This window comes from Leptonotus elevatus, chromosome 3 (assembly GCF_054856555.1).
Source record: "Leptonotus elevatus isolate MCC_2025b chromosome 3, RoL_Lele_1.0, whole genome shotgun sequence".
Classification (NCBI taxonomy): Eukaryota; Metazoa; Chordata; class Actinopteri; order Syngnathiformes; family Syngnathidae; genus Leptonotus; species Leptonotus elevatus.
The window spans coordinates 27,400,599-27,420,404 of NC_141241.1; the positions used below are offsets into that span (position 1 = coordinate 27,400,599).

General features: G+C 40.0%; 1 protein-coding gene and 1 long non-coding RNA gene across 13 annotated transcripts in view; one reads left to right on the forward strand and one right to left on the reverse strand.

Moving 5' to 3' along the window:
• The window catches only part of ppfia1 (PTPRF interacting protein alpha 1), a 60,716-nt gene extending 45,617 nt beyond the window's left edge, over nt 1–15,099 (reverse strand). For 11 of the 12 annotated variants that reach the window (XM_086072470.1, XM_086072465.1, XM_086072472.1 and 8 more), the window contains exons 1-5: nt 14,107–14,886; nt 11,762–12,028; nt 4,360–4,461; nt 1,682–1,846; nt 1,474–1,548 (exon numbers count right to left, since the gene is read on the reverse strand). In XM_086072470.1, the coding sequence (XP_085928596.1) occupies nt 1,474–1,548; nt 1,682–1,846; nt 4,360–4,461; nt 11,762–12,028 (609 nt within the window). In that variant the 5' untranslated portion in view covers nt 14,107–14,886. Of the gene's footprint in view, nt 1–1,473; nt 1,549–1,681; nt 1,847–4,359; nt 4,462–11,761; nt 12,029–14,106; nt 14,887–14,965 lie in introns of those variants that run through there. The other variant, XM_086072471.1, reaches the window with a different exon arrangement.
• LOC147178082 (uncharacterized) lies at nt 14,202–18,101 on the forward strand. The gene is made up of 4 exons (XR_015094480.1): nt 14,202–14,480; nt 16,661–16,767; nt 16,844–16,916; nt 17,454–18,101. It is a non-coding gene; the product is annotated as an uncharacterized LOC147178082 (long non-coding RNA).
• The last annotated feature ends 1,705 nt before the right edge of the window (nt 18,102–19,806 follow it).

Sequence of the window (19,806 nt, forward strand, 5' to 3'; positions counted from 1 at the left end):
AAATCTTGAATACTGTGCTTAAATGTAGGAAAAGGAAAGGGTACTAAAATATTCAAATGTATAGAAAATGTTAAATGACAATCCTACTCCAATAAATGTTTGGCAATACTCTATCATGAACAAGTCATGCGCATTACTGAGCTGGAGTCTTAGAGGAGTGAAGCAAAGCTACATTAAAATCTTGCTAGCAGCTTCAAGACTGCAAACTCTACATTTAGGCCACGTCCACACGGAAGCCAGTTTCAATGTATCCTCATAAGTTTCTTACCGTTTAAGCATTGACGGCGCGGTTTCGGAGCTTGAACCCGATCACTTTTGAAAGCGGGCTCCAGAGTGGAAAGATTTCAATACGCGCCCCGTACGCGGCCGTCTGGACACCATATGCAGGATACTCCTCCAGCGATGACGTAATGGTCGCAGCTCGATGACAACGCATTGTAGCAGATTAATGACGCTCGCGTGACTGTGCACGAATCGTCAGTCTGTCAACAACAATGGCGGATAGCCGTGTCGTAGTCGTTTTGCGCAGCCTCCTTTGCTTTCTTCTGCTTTTACAGCAAAATATTTTGCTCATTTATTCCTACGTTCAACAAGCGTGTTGTACTTGAATCACCCGCAATTGTCACTTCTCTTGTGTTCGTCTTCTTCATGTTGTTTTGATACATGTAAAGCCATGTTTGTTCTGTAGATTGCAATAAAGTTAGGGGAAAAAAAGTGTTCGCCTTCTTCGCTGGTTCTTCTTTTACGCTTTCCGTTAACTCCCTGTGGCTGTGCTACAGCGGCACTCCGGACTTGGCATATACATTACTACCGTTAAACGTCCTCAGCGTCTTCTTTTGGACACACGCAAGTCTTAACTTTACTTTACGGCAAACATAGTCTTGGAGTATTAAGTACAGTTTGATGTGAGAAATGTCTTTTGAAGTTTAAATACCACTGATTGCCACACCCACCTAAGTGAGGCAAAATTTGCTCTCCGCATTTGACCCATCCCGAGGGAGCGGTGAGCAGCAGTAGGAGCCGTGCTCGGGAATCACTTGGTGATCTTACCACCCAATTCCAACCCTTAATGCAGACTGTCAAGCAGGGCGGCAATGGTTCCCATTTTTATAGTCTTTGGTATGACCCGGCCAGGGATTGAACACACAACCTCCCAGTCTCACGACGGACACTCTACCACTAGGTCACTGAACTTTGTAGTCTTGTCTCTACAGCGGAATTATTAGATTAGATAAACAAAGGTGTCAAGTCTGTCGACTATCAAGAACACAAACTATATACAGTTGTGCTCATAAGTTTAAATATGTATGCTTACTGCTGCTGAACACAGTGGCCATATTCATGCATCATTTCTTGGTAATAAACTATACGGTTCATAGAACTGATAGAATAAAGTAAGAAAGAAAAATGAAAAATTAAGAACAGCAGTTCATCAACAAAAGAATATTGACAAAACAACAGAAATTATCTTACCTCTTTGTGTGACATGGTGAGTTGTTCCTCCAAAGCACTGCATCTTTCCAAGGCGACTCGCAGTCTCTCCCTTACCTAAAAAATTTGAAACAAATTCAGACGCAACCATAACTTTTAACAGTCAAAGAAATTATTGTTCACACTCTAGCAAATGCATGCACACAATGGTACTCAATAGCTAGCTTTGCATAAAAGATCCAAGTCCTACCTTCTCATCAAGGGCTTTATGGTGTTCAAAAAGTGACTTAAGGGCTTTTAGGACTTCCACTTCACTTGAGACTCCAGCGGGAGACTGAGCTTGTCGTTTCACTACTGTCATCCTCAGACTACGTTCATGACGAGAAACCAGGCACTCCAAATGCTCCAAGAGGAGCTGCACATATCACCAATTATGTGAGAAAATAATAACAATTATATTGCATTACACAGAATAATATTATTATTATATATATGAATAATAATTCAAGACACAATTATTTCCTAAATATAACTAGGTTATTCAAAATATGAAATGCTGACTATGATTGAAGGCTCAAAATACATTTGTTTTCATTGCAGAGCAGTTTTGTGAATCAATGACTTAATTTGAGGAGCAACTTTTATAATTTGGAGGACCTTTTTTTTTTGCAGGTTATTAGGTTAATCCCAGAGACCTGAAGCAAGGGTAGTATGAAAACAATAAAAATACTGCAATATAATCTTATCTGATTTATGCTTTCAACAAAATCAATTTATTTTCAGTTCTGTTTAACAAGTATGATTTTCTCTCCACAGTCCCAGACACTTAGTAATTTGTCAGTTATTTAGCTGTTAAAAATTGGATACGCTCTGCTTTCACACAGTTCTAGCCAGACATTTGTTAAAAATGTATTCAATCACACATTTCATCAGTCCATCAATAGTGACCAAAACGGGCATCCATCCGTACTTGACTCGGTTACAGGGCTTAAAGTAAAAAAAAAAATCCTGAGCCTGAACTTTTTCCAGGGAGCGGTGTTGCAGTGTCCAACGTGCCTATTTGCTGTTCGACCGACATCTAGCCATTACTATTTCATTCGTCACTGTGGATGGACTTGGCATTTGGGAAAATCATGAAATCCTCCCCAAATGTCAGGAAATCTATTTCATTATTCATTTATATTATGTATATTACAGTATATCACTGTGGGTTGCAGTCCCCTTTTAGTGCTGCAGCTATCGAATATTTAGGTATTCAAATATCCTACGGAAAATTCTATTGAATAATCAGGTAATTGGATAAAAATATATTTTTGCATGGTGAAAGAACAATTATGAATACAGAAGGCATTAAAAATATATTTTCACTTACTAATGATCGACCAAGTTTCATTTGTAGATAATAAACTTCTTTTTGTTTTTAATTAAATTAAAATTGTGCTTAATAGCACATTATTTTCCTCTCTAGAATGTTAAGGAGATTTTAGACAAATCTCTCCCCGTGGATTTTTGAATGACCTTCTGTTAAATATTAGGCAACCTCCCTCTCTACCCACTTTTAAAACACATCTTTGTTCTCTGGCATTTGACTCGGCATGAGACTCATCATTGTTTCAATGTTTTATGGTGTGTGCTGTATTTTGTTATCAATTTATTTATTTACTTACCCACTTAAGATATTTATTCATTTATTTGGTGTTATTTTTGTTTTAACCGTCTTTATTCTATGACTGATTTTTACTCCATGTACAGCACTTTGTATGAAATGAAATTCCGAGTTGAGTAGTTTTTGGTCTGTGAGAAAAAGTGAGGTCAGAACCACAATTGTGATTTTGTCGACCGTCAACTGCACATTTGAGTGAGCTTAGTCTATTAAACTCATCTCTAGGAACGGCAACTGTTTCCGTCTGCCAGCATCAAAGTGTGCAATCATCACGTCGATTAGACTGAATTTGAAAAGTAGTCAGATAGCTACAACCGCTAGTACCATTAGCACGCTAACACTGTAGATGCCCTAAACACTGGCAACAGGCACCGTGCAATAAAATGTCAGCGTAATTAAGTCTTCTTTTAATGCCCTTATTTGGCGATTGAACGTGATTTCTGTACGAAGTTGTTTTGTTGACTTTGGTCGCAATTGTTTATTGCCGGCAATAAGAACGGCAGACACACGTTCCGCAGGACGAGTCAAGTCATCCGTTGCGCCGCGACTGGCAAAACGCTCCCGGGAAAAACGTCAAAATAAATGCATCCATTGGCATTGCGCTCCACATATTACTTGGTATGGGGAGGTTTATTTTGAAGTGGGCCTTCTCCGCATTGCCGGTGTTTTGCCAGACGTGTCAAATATTCCCCACATGTATTTGTTTACTTCGCGGAGTACTTTAAGCCCTGCGGTTAATGACGATTACACTGATGGATAAAAACTCACTTCCGTCAGTGCATAGTCATCAAAACAGCAAAACAGGCGTCTGTCAGCGACAGACTGACAAGACCGTCCGTCAGTAGTAAGGAATGCCTACTTCTGCTTATTTGTTGCCATAGAGGCGATAATTACTGACTTGATAGCGACTCTGCAACAAGTTTAGCAGTACTAGCTAGCCAGCCGAAGCTCATTGCTAACTAGGTGGTGTGGCGTAAATAGTACAAAGCTTGTATCGACCTGTGACTACTCGCATGTATTGGTGTGAGAGCATCCAGCCCAGTGAAGCCTTTTGTGACCGTTTCTTAGTTCTGCTATTCAATGTGTTTTGATGAGACGCAAAATGCAAATTTTGACTTGCAAACTGCAATGTGAAACAGCTTATTTCGAGCCTTGTAATTGGTTAGTTCAATGAGATATAAACCTAAGATGGGAGACAGTAAAGATTATCTCCCATTTTTGGAAGTTCATACCACATTCAAAAGCATGACAACAGTTCAACTAACCCGTGTGTTGTTTCTCTCAGCTTTCAGTTCTGCAATCTCTTCCTCCTTTTCTAGAAGTTGTTCCCGGCACATGTTTACCTCTTTTGTTAGTGCTGCAAACTCCTACAACAAAACAAATGTAATAAAGTCTTTATAGCAAGCTCTTACTTCTGTGCCTGTCACTTTACAGGTCACAGTTTTCCCATTTACTTCACTGACACATACACAAGCGGAATCCATTATTTTGTTCAATACCAAATTACAAACTAACTGTAAACTTGTATTGCGCAAAGGCAACTGTTAGTTTTGTTGTTCTAGTAATATCATAATGACAGTATATAACTGAAAGGCCAATAAGTAGAGCTAGAGCAACCAATACACCATTGTTGTGAATCAATAGTTAATATTTGTGCTTGTTTGGCCATCTGATTGGTCTTTTGCAGGCTAATTCCTGATTCGTAAGGGGATGACCAACTGATTGGAGGTACCCCTATAATTCTTGGAGGATTATGGTTCCAATTATACCATTTTGACCCAAATTGTATAAATACATTCCAGTACCTGCACCTTTCTTAAGCTCCTCACCAACATATGAGGTTTGTCTTTCCTGTATACTTCTATAATTGTTTGTTCCTTCCGTCCAACACACTCCATCCACACACTTGAGGAAACTGGATGATTGTTGTATTTATTTTTCTGTAATGCTCCTTCTGTAATGTGTGTGTCCTATTATCTCAGTTTAAAATGTCCAAATGACAACTGCTGAGGGGAGGGGGTGGGGGGTGGTATGGTAACACTCAATAACTGTCTATGTTAAGAAAAAAAAAGAACAAAAGAACAACAACAGACAATCAAGAGGAGGGGAGGGATTCAGTGTAAATAGGAGCCAATGTGGTACTGTATTTTCCTTTATCCCCAAAAGTATTATTTTTGCCTTCAGTCCAGTCACGGAGCTACTCCAGGGTCTGGCCCAAATTCTGTTCCAGGGGTCTGGGACTGCTATTGGCTATCAAGGTCTGCCCTCTGCCAGCCAATGACACACCACTGGAGGCAGGCCTTTGAGTAATTACAGAGTAGCTCACTTCCTACATTCCAGAGCAGAAGCAAAGGTTGTGTAGTACAGCGCCTTTTAAGATCCTCGATTCACTCCCATGCTCAGCAGTCAACTCCGGCCCGCTTTTCTCAACTGATTTTCTTGGTCATAATAAATCGGCCTCTTGTCCTAAAAAAACCCAAAAACTATCCCTGAAAAGTAGGTGAAGCCTATTAATTTGAAAAACCATGACCTGCAGTAAAATGACACGGAAAATACTGCTTTTTCAAATGTTGTAACTGACAAGCTAGGAGTCAAAGATGAGCTCAATCAACAGTTAATTCTCCATAAAAGTAACAATGCATCAATCGGTATTCTGTTTACGCGACATAACACAGCAGCAAGAACAACACCTCCTAACCCCGGAACCAGAAGTCATGCAATGCCTCTCAAGGCAAAGCTGCTTGGTAAATGTCTCAACAGTAGAGGGCTATTAGGGATACATTTTGAAATTAAAATGTCTTTTTTTTTCTTCAAATTATCAAATTACGTGGGGTAGTTTAAGAACCCAATCTCCACTTATTACAACGCAAAATATTAATAAGAACATTGAGCACTACCACTTCAACTTATATTAATAATGATGATAAAATTGATTTTATATGGCAGATACCAACAGGCTTATCCATTCTGGGACCCTGTAATTTGGTGTCAGTATTTGTAAATGAGGGGCATGCTGATTTTAACTTGATTGAGCTGCCCTGTAGGCCTTTGAACAGAGGAGAGGATTATCGGGGAGTACATTAATGTGTGCCAACCCATTAAAGCCACAGTGTTCCAAAACACAACCTAAAATCTTTTTAGGTGTACTACACAAGGAATCGATCCTTTACACTTTTATATTAAATGTACATTACAAAAGGACAGTGGAATTTTGGTCTACAAATTCTTTGGTTTCTGAACAAAAATGAATCTGTGTTCATGCACTATTGACCATTTGCACCGACGTCACGTGATCACATGACTGCCCTATGACGGACGGCGGAAGGAAATGATTGTTGAATGGAAGTGGACGTGACCCGAAGCGACTTAGCGACTGCTATTTTACAAATTAAAAGTTATTATTGCCCATAGAGCCATGGAATCTACTACTTCAACCGAAGTTCGCCTGTCAGTCGAAGTGGCACATTTAGTAGGGACTCATAGATCGCTAGTTTGATAACAGCCCCTTACCTTGTGTTGCCTGCTGTTTTTACCAAGTTAATCAAATCGCCGACTTTGCCGAAATTCACAGCACACGATCTATATCATTATGTAGTCAATGCCGGTGTCTAACCGGCTCTCCTCCTTACACCGGAGCTGATTTAAACGCTCGTCACTGGCGGTCTCTGGGACGAGATGTTACGCTTGCATCGGGGGACAATATACCTCGTAATGCAAAGGTAAAACTTGTTCATCATGCTAACTGACTTATTTTGACACTTTCAGTTCTATATTGAAACGCTGTGATGATGTTATGTTGACCAGCATGGGGGGAAAAAAGACTATCGTAGTGGCAATCTATGCAGTCATTTCATAAAAAACAAAGACGAAATCCCCCATTATTAAACAGTCAAATGCACTTAATAGTTTTGAAGAAGGTACATTTTTAAACTAAGCTGTGTGTTTTGATGTTATGTTGACCAGCATGGGGGGAAAAAAGACTATCGTAGTGGCAATCTATGCAGTCATTTCATAAAAAACAAAGACGAAATCCCCCATTATTAAACAGTCAAATGCACTTAATAGTTTTGAAGAAGGTACATTTTTAAACTAAGCTGTGTGTTTGTGCAGTTGGAGTGGACGCTAACTATCTGGCACCTTAATGTGATTTGAAACTTCGTAATTCGACACTTCTGTTATTAGAGTGTACGTTTACTAGTAAAATGTATGAACATTTATCTACTAACCTCGCAAAAAATTATCGCTACAAATTCGTGAATACTTTGTGGGCTGCCAGTCCTTTCTGTTGATTGCTGCTATCCATCAACGTCTTTTGTCTTCATTAGTAGGTATGCGATAAAAAAAGCAAAATTTGGTTTACTCCTTTGTTAGTCTGTACAACCGACCGCACAGCAAGATATAACCATTTTATCAGATAATTAATTAGATGAAGGACTTTACGCTGTACAAGATTCAATGGTTACAATACAGGCAAGTGGTTCTTTTGCCGTCCAGCGTCCCGGACGGGGCGTTCCCATGAGGGCGGTTACGTCACATGCAAAAGGTCAATATCCTATTACCCATTATGTTTTTCCCCCCTCAGTTTCTGACATGCAACCCTCAAATGTCGAGTGGCAGTCATTACCGGTTAGCTACTGTTGGCAAAACACCACCGCAGTACATTTGAAGGTGGGTCCACAATACTTTGAACCAACTCAAGAGATTCCTTCTTTGCCTCTGGTTGTGCAAAACAAGTTATCTACATTAAACACCTGAAAAGTTTGGATTTCTGTACATGCACAAGTATGAACATCAAAAATTTCCAGCCTGCTCCACCAGATTTGTTGAGAAATAATCAAGTTATACTGCTAACGTCATCTAATTTTTTTAAAACATATTTTCTGTTTTCTAGCACTCAAAAATGTTGCCCCAAAAGGCAATTTTTCCTGACACAACCCCCCACCCAATTTTATTACCAGAGTTTCTCAATTTTGCATGTGTTGTACTCAGGTTGAAATGGCCATACCAACCACATTAAGCCTGTATCTTACTGAGCAGTGAAGGCTTGCGAGGGTTGTGCGCACGTAGACAATGTTTTTTCGTCAGGGTTTGTTCAAACATGCAAAGATGTTCGCCCGGCGTTCACAAGCAGTTTTTATGGTCACAAACAAGTTTTTCTTGTCGTCAGGGCAGCAATATTTTGGTATTCGGATATCCTACTGAAAATTCAATCAAATAATTGAGTGTTCAGATTTAAAAAAAAATAATAGAAAAAATTGCACTTGTCAACAATGGCTGCGCAGAGCGCGACAGAAGATTTGCTTTGTAAAAAAATAAATAATAATGAAGAAGAAGAAGAAGAAGCAGTGGCTCGAGATGCGCAACAAAATTACAAGGGGTAGGGAGGGAGTAAGCAGGCCCGGACCGGCGAGTGACAGAGTGAGCAGGCCAGGACGGGCGGGTGACAGAGTGAGCCAGCGAGCAGCCCGACAACGAGGAGCTAGTGTTAGCGTTAGTGGCTAGCAAAAACTCACTGAGTGGCTAACACTGAGCCGAGTGCAATAGACAAGTACTAGTGAGGGGTGGAACATGGAAGAACTACAAATCCTTTTGACCATCTAAAACAGAACCACAAACTTCAGTATGAAGTGTGTGTGAAGCTGCGCGCTGCAGGAGCCCCAGTTGTAAACCGTCCACAAGTTAAGGTTTGTCATATTTTGTTATTTTGTAATGAAGAAACCTGTTTATTATGTATTTATTCATTTGATGTTGCCACTGTTCACTGAAATATCTAGTTTCAATAAAACTAGTTGTGACATGTCATATTTGCCCTTAACTGCAAATTTTCTTGCGGTAGGGGTGTGGGGGGGGGGGGGGGGGGGCGTTGGGGTGCATATCGATATTACACCAAAATATGACTTTTGATCCATATCACCCAGCCCTACCCTACACAAACAAGGTATTACATACATCTGTCACATTGGGGACGTTAAAAATCATTTTGGAATAAGTGTATTTTTCTACAACATCTAGGTAGCAGTAAATGTCTATAAATTGTGATTTTTCTCTCTCATTTTTTTTATGAATCCGTGTATAATACCATAGGATGATTTGTAGTAATTATTTATAGTAAATAATGTGTTGTATTCATGGTATTTAAAAAAAATATATATTTTTTTTTACAATCATCGGACATCAGTGCTAACTGACAATTGATCTCTCTTTTGAATGACTGTGGTGGCTCAAAACACAACTCATTAATGCATCAAACTGATGGACAATACATTGGTCTCTGTATTGAGTGTCAAGCCTGATAATGTGATCATGTACGCCTACTTGTAACACTACTCCAATAAGAGACACCTGATACTACACAAGAACATCAAGACATTGAACATCCATCGTTATATTAAAGCTACAGCCCGTAGCCATTGACATTCAATTTTGTAGGCAAAGTTTTGCTTTTCCTTCAACTAAAAGACATTATACATGTGAAGCAATTTCACAACTTTCACGGTAGCGAATCAACATGTTCAGTTAACAACGTGCTATAGACGGGGCTCTTACAAAAATTCTACTTGAGGTGACAAAGGACAATACTAACAACAAAATCAAAGAATGTTACTTCGTTAGCTCTCTGAAGACCTGCCCATCTAATTTTTTAACAGTTTCCAAAATTAGGGTTGCCAGTACCATCTGTATTTTTTTTTAAGCATTGTTAATCTGAACAAAAAGCAGAGTACCCCTATCCAGTCTGTTTTCCATCTCTCCCACAGCCAACACAGGTTTTTCAAATAACCAGCAAGCTCTGCATGAAACCTGATAACAATCCTCAGCTGTGTTTGCTGAGGGAGAAATGGAAAACAGGGAAAATAGGGGTACTCGAGGACTGGGGTTGAGAACCAGTGTCATAATCAATTAATTGATGTTTAAGAATTATTTTGCTTGTTAAGAATTAGACCCTGCAATTGGCTGGCGACCAATGCATGGTGTGCACTGCCTCTCACCTAACATTAAGATGTGAGAGGCTCCAGCTAAACAGCAATCCATTAAAGCTTTTTTTCCCCCTACATAAGGCATGCTCCATAACTGCCCAAATGAGTACAAAGAGCCCTGACTATTTAACTGTGACTGCGCGTATCATCTTGTATCGTCCCTTCGGTGTGGAGTGTTCGTGGCAAACACTCCACACTGGGATTGAGGAGGTGTGGAGCGGTGGATGGTGACATCATGCTTGTCCCCGCGGCCACAACTGGGATGAAAACTGGAAAAAAAACTAAACAATACAAGAGGCCAGCTTCGAGCACAGCCCAAACTCCAACTAAGACTCCAAGAAAACAAATTTTTTTGGGGGAGTTTACTCAAATGCACAAACTCGCACGAGCACCATATATGCGAGGCTGTATTAAGCCAGAAGTGGCCGTCACACAGGGCTCTATACTAATTTTGGCACTGCTAGCACTGGTGCTACCAACTTCTTCACTTGGTCGCACCTTTTTTTTTGGCCCTGCAGTCAAGAGTAAAAAAAAAAGAAAGAAAAGAAAGTGGCAAATTCCAAAATGCACTTTTAAGGTAATGGATGGATGTTTGGAATCGGATCACCTTGAAGCACTTTCAGTATTTTACCAAAATACATAATATTTGGCTGCAACCAACAGAAGCACTGTTGATGGAATCTAAACTTGTTTGGTCCAAAGAAAAATAACATGAAATCTATGCTTACAGGCTCTTGTGCTACAGTGTTGTAGATCTCTACTACACAATAGATATAGAAAGGCTAGATGCCCCTGTTCAAATGCCAGGTTTGTGTACTTTCAAAAAATGTGGCCAAGATAGATTATTCAAAATGTTTTCAACCATTAATATGACTTATAAACTGTACAACTATTGAAAAAAAATGTATTATGAGAGTGAAAACACAAGTAAACTGAAATAAGGTGAGCATATGTGCACAACCCTCTTTATAAATGGGGACATGACTGTGTTCACATTGCATATAACTGGACTTTTCCTCCAAAACTGATGTAAAGAAGAGAAGAAAACTGGTCAGACTGGCTTCCAAGAGGCCAACAGAAACATCGAAGGAGCTGAAGACATTTCTGGCAACTACTGACTGTTTGTACATGTAATAACAATCTCCTGTCTTTTTCACACTGTATGTCTGAGCTATGTTGGATAGTGGCGGGACAGGAGCATTTGCTTGCAAAGAAAAACGGTGCATCCCAAGTTTTGGTATAGGTAAAACCGTAAAAGGTTACATTAGAGGTGGAAAAAAGTTTTGAAATTATTTATCTTGGTGTCATTCTTTCATATCAAGAAGACCTGGAGCAAGGAACAGCTCAGGTCACAAAGCGGCGCTCTCCCTCTCTCACTCCCCCTGGCTTAGCACCAGGCTAACCTTAGCTGTTCACAATGGGTACTCCTGCAAGCCTCTGGCCAATAGTTTTCATACTGGATTTGGGTTCAAATTTTCCGCCCTCTGTCTGCGGATGTGACATCATGTGCGCATTGTACACGTGAAGAAGGGGGTGTGTGTAGTTAAATTTTTGGCAGTAGCGATTCAAAATTAAATTTTCTGTTTCAGCAGCTTCAATATAGTTAGAGAACGGTGTGCTTGGTAATTCATCATCAGCAAGAAAACGATTGAAGCCTGGATAAAATTTAGACTGTGTCCATGTTCATTTTTACCTGTGGTAAAGCACTGTTGAGTTGTCTCTGGAGAGAGTCCCTTTCATAGCCGACCTCATGCAGTTTACCCTGAGCCAGGCTCAGGTTTTCTTGAGTCTCTCTCAGAGTCTCAAGAAGACGATCCCTCTCCTCTAACATGGACACCATCAGCGATTCAAAATGACCTTCAGAGTCAGACTGTAGTGGGGAGCCGGACCCTCGGCGGCCTGTGCCACCTCCATTAGGTCCTTCTGTCTCACTGATGGTGGGCATCACTTCACACATCATCTGTAATTGCGGATTGGAAAAGACATTAGGACATTGGCCGGAAAATAATCAGAACAACAATATGAAAGCATGACAAACAAATAATGCTGGCTTTTACAGGCAAAACAAGAGTCTAATAACTGACTACAATTACTTTCACTATAGGCTTTATATTTTGCGTGCAAGTTATTAAATTTTTTCAGTTTTAATATTAAGTAAATGCATGACGTTGCTGATAAGTGTTTATGTTCCAAATACTTTGGACAGATTTGAGGCCAACATTTAAAAGGTTTAAAATGCATTTGCTGCGTGACATAATCAACACACTCTATAGTCAACAAAACATAACTATTGCAATAGCCTATTGATCAAACAAATCAGCTGAAACATCTTACAAATGTTGCGGCAATACACTTGCTCAGCAAAAACAATCCTTTGGTTCTGTTCACAAAATAACTCTGGTCCCTGTTCAACCATAGGACAGTAAGCAAGCTGCATATTTAAAAGCTTATGGGAAAGGTTGCCATGACAATGGAGTAAAAGGAAGTTCTAGAGAATTACAATCAGCCTCAACAACCTGGAGATTTAGGTCCTTCAGACAGATTGCTAGACAACAGCTTGGAATCATGTGAATTGGATTTTGCATTCCAGTAAAGGAACAATTTGAACCAGGAATAAGTTAGTGGAAAAACAAGCAAAATGGCCACACAAAACATGCCAACAGCATTTATCTTTCATGAACTATTGGTTGTTTAACTGCATCTTCTGATAAGTGTAGTTAAACAGCTGGATGATTCTTACAAGTAAACCTAACAAAATGCCTTCAGTCCTCTCTAGCCTTCAACTAAAAAAGGGGGGGGCGGCACACACAAATCACATGTATTTCGTTAAACCAAGCCTAATTTGCTCTGAGCAATATATATATATATACACACACACACACACATATATATATATATACACACACACACACACATATATATATATATACACACACACACACATATATATATATATATACACACACACACACATATATATACACACACACACACATATATATATACACACACACACACATATATATACACACACACACACACATATATATACACACACACACATATATATATATACACACACATATATATATATATACACACACACACACATATATATACACATATATATATATATATATATATATATACACACACACACACACACATATATACCAAATATGCCTTATACACTTGCAGGGTTCTCTTTGCTGTGGCTCTGATACTACCTCCAAATGCAAACCATGACCGAGTTGTCTGCATCCCGCCATTCCGTGTCACTGAGTTTTATACAGGACAGAGACCCAGAAAAAGTGGTAACGTTGGCTATTACCCGTAATGTAAAAGCTAGACTAGAGCTGTAATAGAGGCAGGAAAGGGAAAGACTAGAGCGGTGTCAAGTTTGACGGAAACTCAGTTCTCTCACCCTGTTGTGCTCTTTTTTATTTTTTTATTTAATGTCACCCAGAAGCTTTTTGCGGGATGCCATGTTGCTGTGAGAAAGCGAACACAGTTGTGACAACATTCCGCTTTGCTGGGTTTTGTGTAAAAGGCAAATAAATGCCAGACCGTGTAGCGATTTTTGCAGGGTGTCTGTGTGCAACAGGTTAAGAGTTCATGAGATGGTTGAGGTAAGCATATGTGTAGTGACAAATGGTGGGTGCAAAATGCAAATACGTTATGGACATCCCATGTATCTCAAAAGACAAAGTTAAAATAAAAGGAACAATACTTGAATTTTATTCTTGCTCAATATCATCTCTCTGTACTAGACCTAGCTTCTGGACTACCTACTATATTCAATGATTGACTTATGAAAAAATTAAATAAAAAAACAAGAACCCAGTAACACATTTGTTGACTTAACTTTTAGTCCACTTTGGTAATGGCATTTTTCTTGGTAAAAGCTCATTAAGTCTACAATACATGTATAGAAGCTGGACGTCTGCACATGTAACACTGTACAAACCACTTAGCACACACCTTAATTGTTAATGGGTATTTATGATAGAATCTAACTACTGTTGTGTTAGTAGTTACCTTGTAATCAACAATATTTCCAACTGGAAGGTAAACGAGGTCCAGGTACTCCTATCAGATCGTGAGGAGGACTATCAAATATCCAGACATTAAAATATTAAATCCACTCAGACGCTGGGATATTGTGTATTAAGGCTTTGGATATGTTTTCCACTGTAGACAAGGCCTCAAATCAAGCCCATTGAGTAAGGGGCAAGAACGGCTAACTCAGTCAGAGCTAGCTAGCGTTAGGCAAGTAAACTGCTGATTGATTCGGTGATTGCATATCTAGAAGTGCTTTATTTACGTTTCAATCGAACAACGACTTTAAAAAGTAAAGCTCTTCCGGGTGGATGTAACAATTTCAAACAAGAAGACAGAAAACGATACAATAAGTAAGGTGACGTGGAAACCGCTATGCGCTTACTAGCCTTGGCTTAATTTAAAGCTAAATTCTTTGGCTTTAAATCCGTTTGGAGCCAACGTTAGCTACTAGCCTGCTAGGTGGCTAACGTTCGCTAGTTTGAAAGACTAACTTCGCCAAGATAACGACGCCGTGTTACCTAAAAGTTGATCAAATGCCAACATCTCTCGAGTCTATGTGCCCGACATCGTCTAAAGTGTCGATATGGTTTCGTAATGCTGAAATAAGACGATAAAATACACTAAAACGATTAATCGCTCGAGTAACATTAGCGCGTCGGCTAGCATTAGCTTCCCGTCGACTCAGAGCAGTAGCGTCACCACATCGGGATCAACTCTGAAACTTCCAGATAACGTTGAGCGTCAGTTTTCGTCAAGCAGGGAAATCCACAAGTCGTATAAAAATCCCACTGTTCGAGTTTCCAATGTTATATCCTTTCTTTTTGGGTATTTCCACGTTAGCGTCTGTCAGCCCAGTTCTTCCCTGACGCCACTGCCTGCCAGCTTGGGCAGTCGGGACAGCCAATGGTGGGCTTTCGGTCGCGAGCTCTTTCATTAGCCTCAGCCTGGTAGTCCACGGCAGGGGAGCCCTTCCCGGCTTTGCAACAGGAGAGGAGGGGAAAAGCTGCCACGCTCTGCTTTATGACAGCAACTCACTGGATAAAAACTGACAACAACAAATGTGACATAAGTATATAAAATATTTACGTGGCGTCCACGGTACGAGAAACCCACACCTTCAGAGTTTATTGGAGAAGTAGCTACAGCTTGGTCGGCATAATTAATTACAGTATTTGTGAAATGATCGGCAATGTAAAGCTAATGTAAAACCTATTAGGGAAATGTAACTATGTATAAACGAGCCTAAAAATATAATGTCCCAAAGTATATACTTTTTATTCCACCATTCTTTTGATTTGATTTTTTTTGCACTCTTGTGTAGCTATAATTAAAATGCATCTATTGTAAACAATTAGATCAATTTCAACTGCACAAAAATTCGAGGGATTATTAATGTTACAAATACTGTCCAGTATAGAACTGTACTCAAGAAACTGCATTTGTATATGTGACCTACATTCTTGGTTGAATTGCCGACAAAACAATTACGCCATCTTGTGGGAAATCGAGGCAGTATTACCCCCATTCATATCCAATGTTTATGATAGCTGAGGTTACTAACTGTTCTATCTATTGAAGTATATTCATATTTTTATTTAATACTACAAGTATACTTTAAATACCGTGTTTTTAATTACAGCAGATTATTCCAACGTTGCCTCTCCCACTTTATTACATCTTCACTTTATTATATATATATATATATATATATATATATATATATATATATATATATATATACATACATACATACATACATATATACATACATACATACAAACATACATAAATACACACACACATACATACATACTCCCATTACTTAAAGAGGAAGTCAAGTCAAGTATTTTTTTCTCTATTTCTCTCATTTGTTCCTGCTCATATTATGAAGCTACAGTAAGAATTGTTTCTCCTGTGTTCAACTGTAAGTTGTTGCCTGAAATAAATTAAATTAAATGAAAAAAAAAGGGGGGGGGGGGTCTTTACAATAATATGTGCTATGCACCCCCTGTATTTTAAGCACAAAATTCTGATTAATATGTCATTGAAATATGAATTAAGTTGAAAAATCCACCAGGTTGGGGTACCATGTTGCCTTTTGCCGTCGACTGAAAATGACATCACATTGCCTAGGGTTCAGCTTGTGAGCATCACATGCCCAAACCCAGAAAACAGGTGGGCCATGGCAGTCGTTCATTCTTGTCAACGTTCTTTCTCCTAAAACTTTTATGTTATGAAAGTGTACTTGTTTTCTGTGTTTATTGTAAACTGACAAGATTGCTTTAAAAAAAAAATATCTCAAAAATTTGCACAATTATTTGGTACTTTGTGTAAAGTGCTGTGAGTATACACCAGATGATGTGTACATACAGTATGATTTTGGTATGTTACGTAGTGAGGAACACAAATGTGCAGCACATTGGGATTTTAGGAATCAGTATAAGTCCTGAAAGTACATTTTAAACTGTCCTAACACGTGCTTAGGGATTCCCACATTGTTGTTGTCAAAAGCTGCCATGTCTGTTTGTAGCTGGCACAATTCTGTGGGCGTCAATTTATGTGGCAATGGACCTCACCACTGTTCCTCCAGTTCACAGCTGCACCGAGACGGAGCAGCGGTGGCATAAACCAAGCATGGTAACTGTCCTGTTAAAGTTTACCTACAGATTTGTGTTTACCCTTTTAATTTAATATTTGTCTTCTTTCACTGGAGTGTATGAAACCAGGACCAGTAAATAACATGGTGGTCCTTTCAACCCGGCCACGTGAAAGATGACTTGTGGAAGGTTTGTAATTGTATTATCCCACTGCCAGGTAGATTTACACACTTCTATCACATCATCTTAGTCTTCCGCTTTTGTAAACATGGCCTTATGCAAGCTCAGCAGACAAGATGGTTTATCTGTGATGGAAACAGCAGACTGACTTGTTTGCACAATTGAGTTGAGGGAACTCTTGTTAAGTGTTAACTAGTGTTCCTATGCGTTTGAGATTTCAAAATGCCATACTTTTTCCAGACCCTAAATTCCAGACTTCTCTGGGAAACAAAATAATAATAATAATAAAATTACATTTGAGTAAATAGATGTGTTATTCTTACTCTATGGGATAATTTACATCTACCCATAACGAGTTATGTCTCTATTTACGTCGGGATAAATGCTCAACGACGTGCAGAATTATTCCAGACCTGTTAAATGTAATAAATCAAATTCCATACATCTCCACACTTGGGTAGGAACCCAGATTTGTGTCAGTTGTAGTTTGATTTTCATGTTGTTGTTCTTTCTTCTTTTAACGGAAGCAACACTCTCAATGTCTAGGACCACGCACCGGACAGCAGATTTGCTTTGCCTGGAGCCTGCTGCCGTGCTATGGATGTCAATCACTGTCCATGCGGGTTCCTCCTCTATCCTGATGCCCCACGGATGGGCTCATTTTCCGATGGTGTTGTGTATGATTCAAAGGGACAACCAGTGTTTGGCCTTGTTGAATTTAAGTGCCTAAATGTACAGGTTATGTGGACTGTCCATATATCATAAGCAGTCAAGTCAAGTCATCTTTATTTATATAGCGTGAAGGCACACACTGTCCATGCAAGACCCATCCTTACTTTTGGCAGATTCAAGGCCAGATGCAAATTTCAGGATGTTTAGTATGTTTAGTAAAAAAGACAAAATATGTATGGTTAAAAACAAAACAAAAAAACAAGTCATGTTTTGAATTAAAATAACATTTCAAAATGGTTCATGATTTTTAGATCTATATACTTAATGGCAGTAAGAGAGATTAATTAAGAGATGATTTTAGAGGCCTGAAGAAAAAGGCCAAAAACATTGAATGGGTGTCTCTTTACAATTCAAACAATTTATTACAAAGGCAGTTGTTGAGATGCTTTAACTATTTATTAGGAATGTTTGTTAAATTTTTTAAATTTATTGTTAATTACACAAAGAACGCTGGTCACAAAGAACGCTGGGGTGACGACCGGGGCCTTCCCCCGCTGGGCCTGGGGTTCGGGGGTGTCGGCCGTCCTCTGGTGCCCCCATCTCCCCTTCTGCCCCCGGTGTTCCGTCCCTCCACGCGGCGGGGGGTGGGGTGGGCGCGGCTGCCCTCTCCGCTCCGCTGTCCGGCCCCTCTTCGGCGCCGGTGCCTGGGTGCGGGTGGTCCTGGGGGGTTGGGGGGCTGCCGGTTGGTCGGGGGGGGGGGGGGTGCGGGGGGGGGTCTGGGGGATTGGGGACCTGGGAGCGGCTGGGGCTGGGTTGGGGTGGATGGGGGGCGGGGGGCTCGTGGGGGGTGCAGGGGTTGGGGGCCGGTGGGGTGCCTGGCGGGTCTGCAGTGCCCCGTCCTGCTGCGTTGGGTCGGGGGCGCGGGCCGTGTTGGGGTGAGGAGCGCTCCTGCTCCTGGGTTTGCTCTCCGGCCGGTGGCCCTGGCGGGGCCCAGGGGTCGTCCTTTGCCGTTGCCGCGGCCTGGGGGGCCCTGAGGTGTTGCGCTTGCTCTGTCCTGGCAGGGGTCGACGGCTCCCCTCTTTGGTGGAGATTTTCATGCATGCCAGATCCACCACACCAGCATCTATCGAAACTCAGACACAATCTGCTTCCTCCTCAGGTCATTGAATCGGTGGAGGCTGGTGTCTGTGGATCTCACTCGGCTTCGTCTGTCCTTCCTTCCTTTCCTCAGTCTCTCCTTCGGTCTCTTGAGGTCTCCCTGATTTTTTATTTTTTATTTGGATTTGTTGGAATTTAGATGTTTCTTGGGTTGGGGAAGAATTCTGGTGGGTGGCCCGGTGGGTGGTGTCTGGTCGGTGCTGGATGTCACCTTCCTTGGTTTTCTTTGGTCCCCTCGAGTCTCCTGACGGCGGTGTTCGGTTTAGGTGAACGGTATGGGATTTTTTCTAATAGGTTTTTGGTGAGCTAACAAATACACGCACGCACGCACACACACACGCACGCACGCACATACACATACAAAAAAAAAAAAATATATATATATATATAAAAAAAAAAAAAAATAATAATAAAGAGCAATGATGATGACATTTCCGAATGAACAATACTGAGCTCTTTATAAAAAAAAAAGAAAAAGAAAAAAAAGAAAAAGGAATGTTTGTCAAATTTTTTAAATGTATTTTAAATTTTTTAAACTTCATTAAATAGACCTCTTATATGGCACCATTATTTGCACAAAGTGCATCAAGATGGTACTTGATTTCTTTCCAAGTCCTGTGTAGAATAGCCTCAACATCAGTTTCCCATCCATCAACACAGTATCTGAAACAAAATTTTAATGTGAATAAAAACACTGATTACAATAAAACAAATCTGGTTAAGATATCTAATCAACTGCCTTTGTGTTTATTTTTTATTGTAAAGAGAGTATCAGACGCTCTTTACAACATTACACTAATTAAACAGGGGAGAGCGCTGTTGTTCAAGTTATATGCCTGATACACAAAAACCTGTGGAGGGAACCTCCAACGTGAAAAAGATGGAGCTCATCGCTAAAGATGAATGGGCAAAAATATCAGCCGAGACATGCAAAAAGATGATCAACAACTATAGGATGTGTTTTATTTGCTGCAATAGCCAATAAAGACTTTTCTATTGATTTTTGAGAAGGGTATGAATAATTTTGGACAGGCCACCTTTTGTTCAAATCCAAATAAGAGCTGAGAAA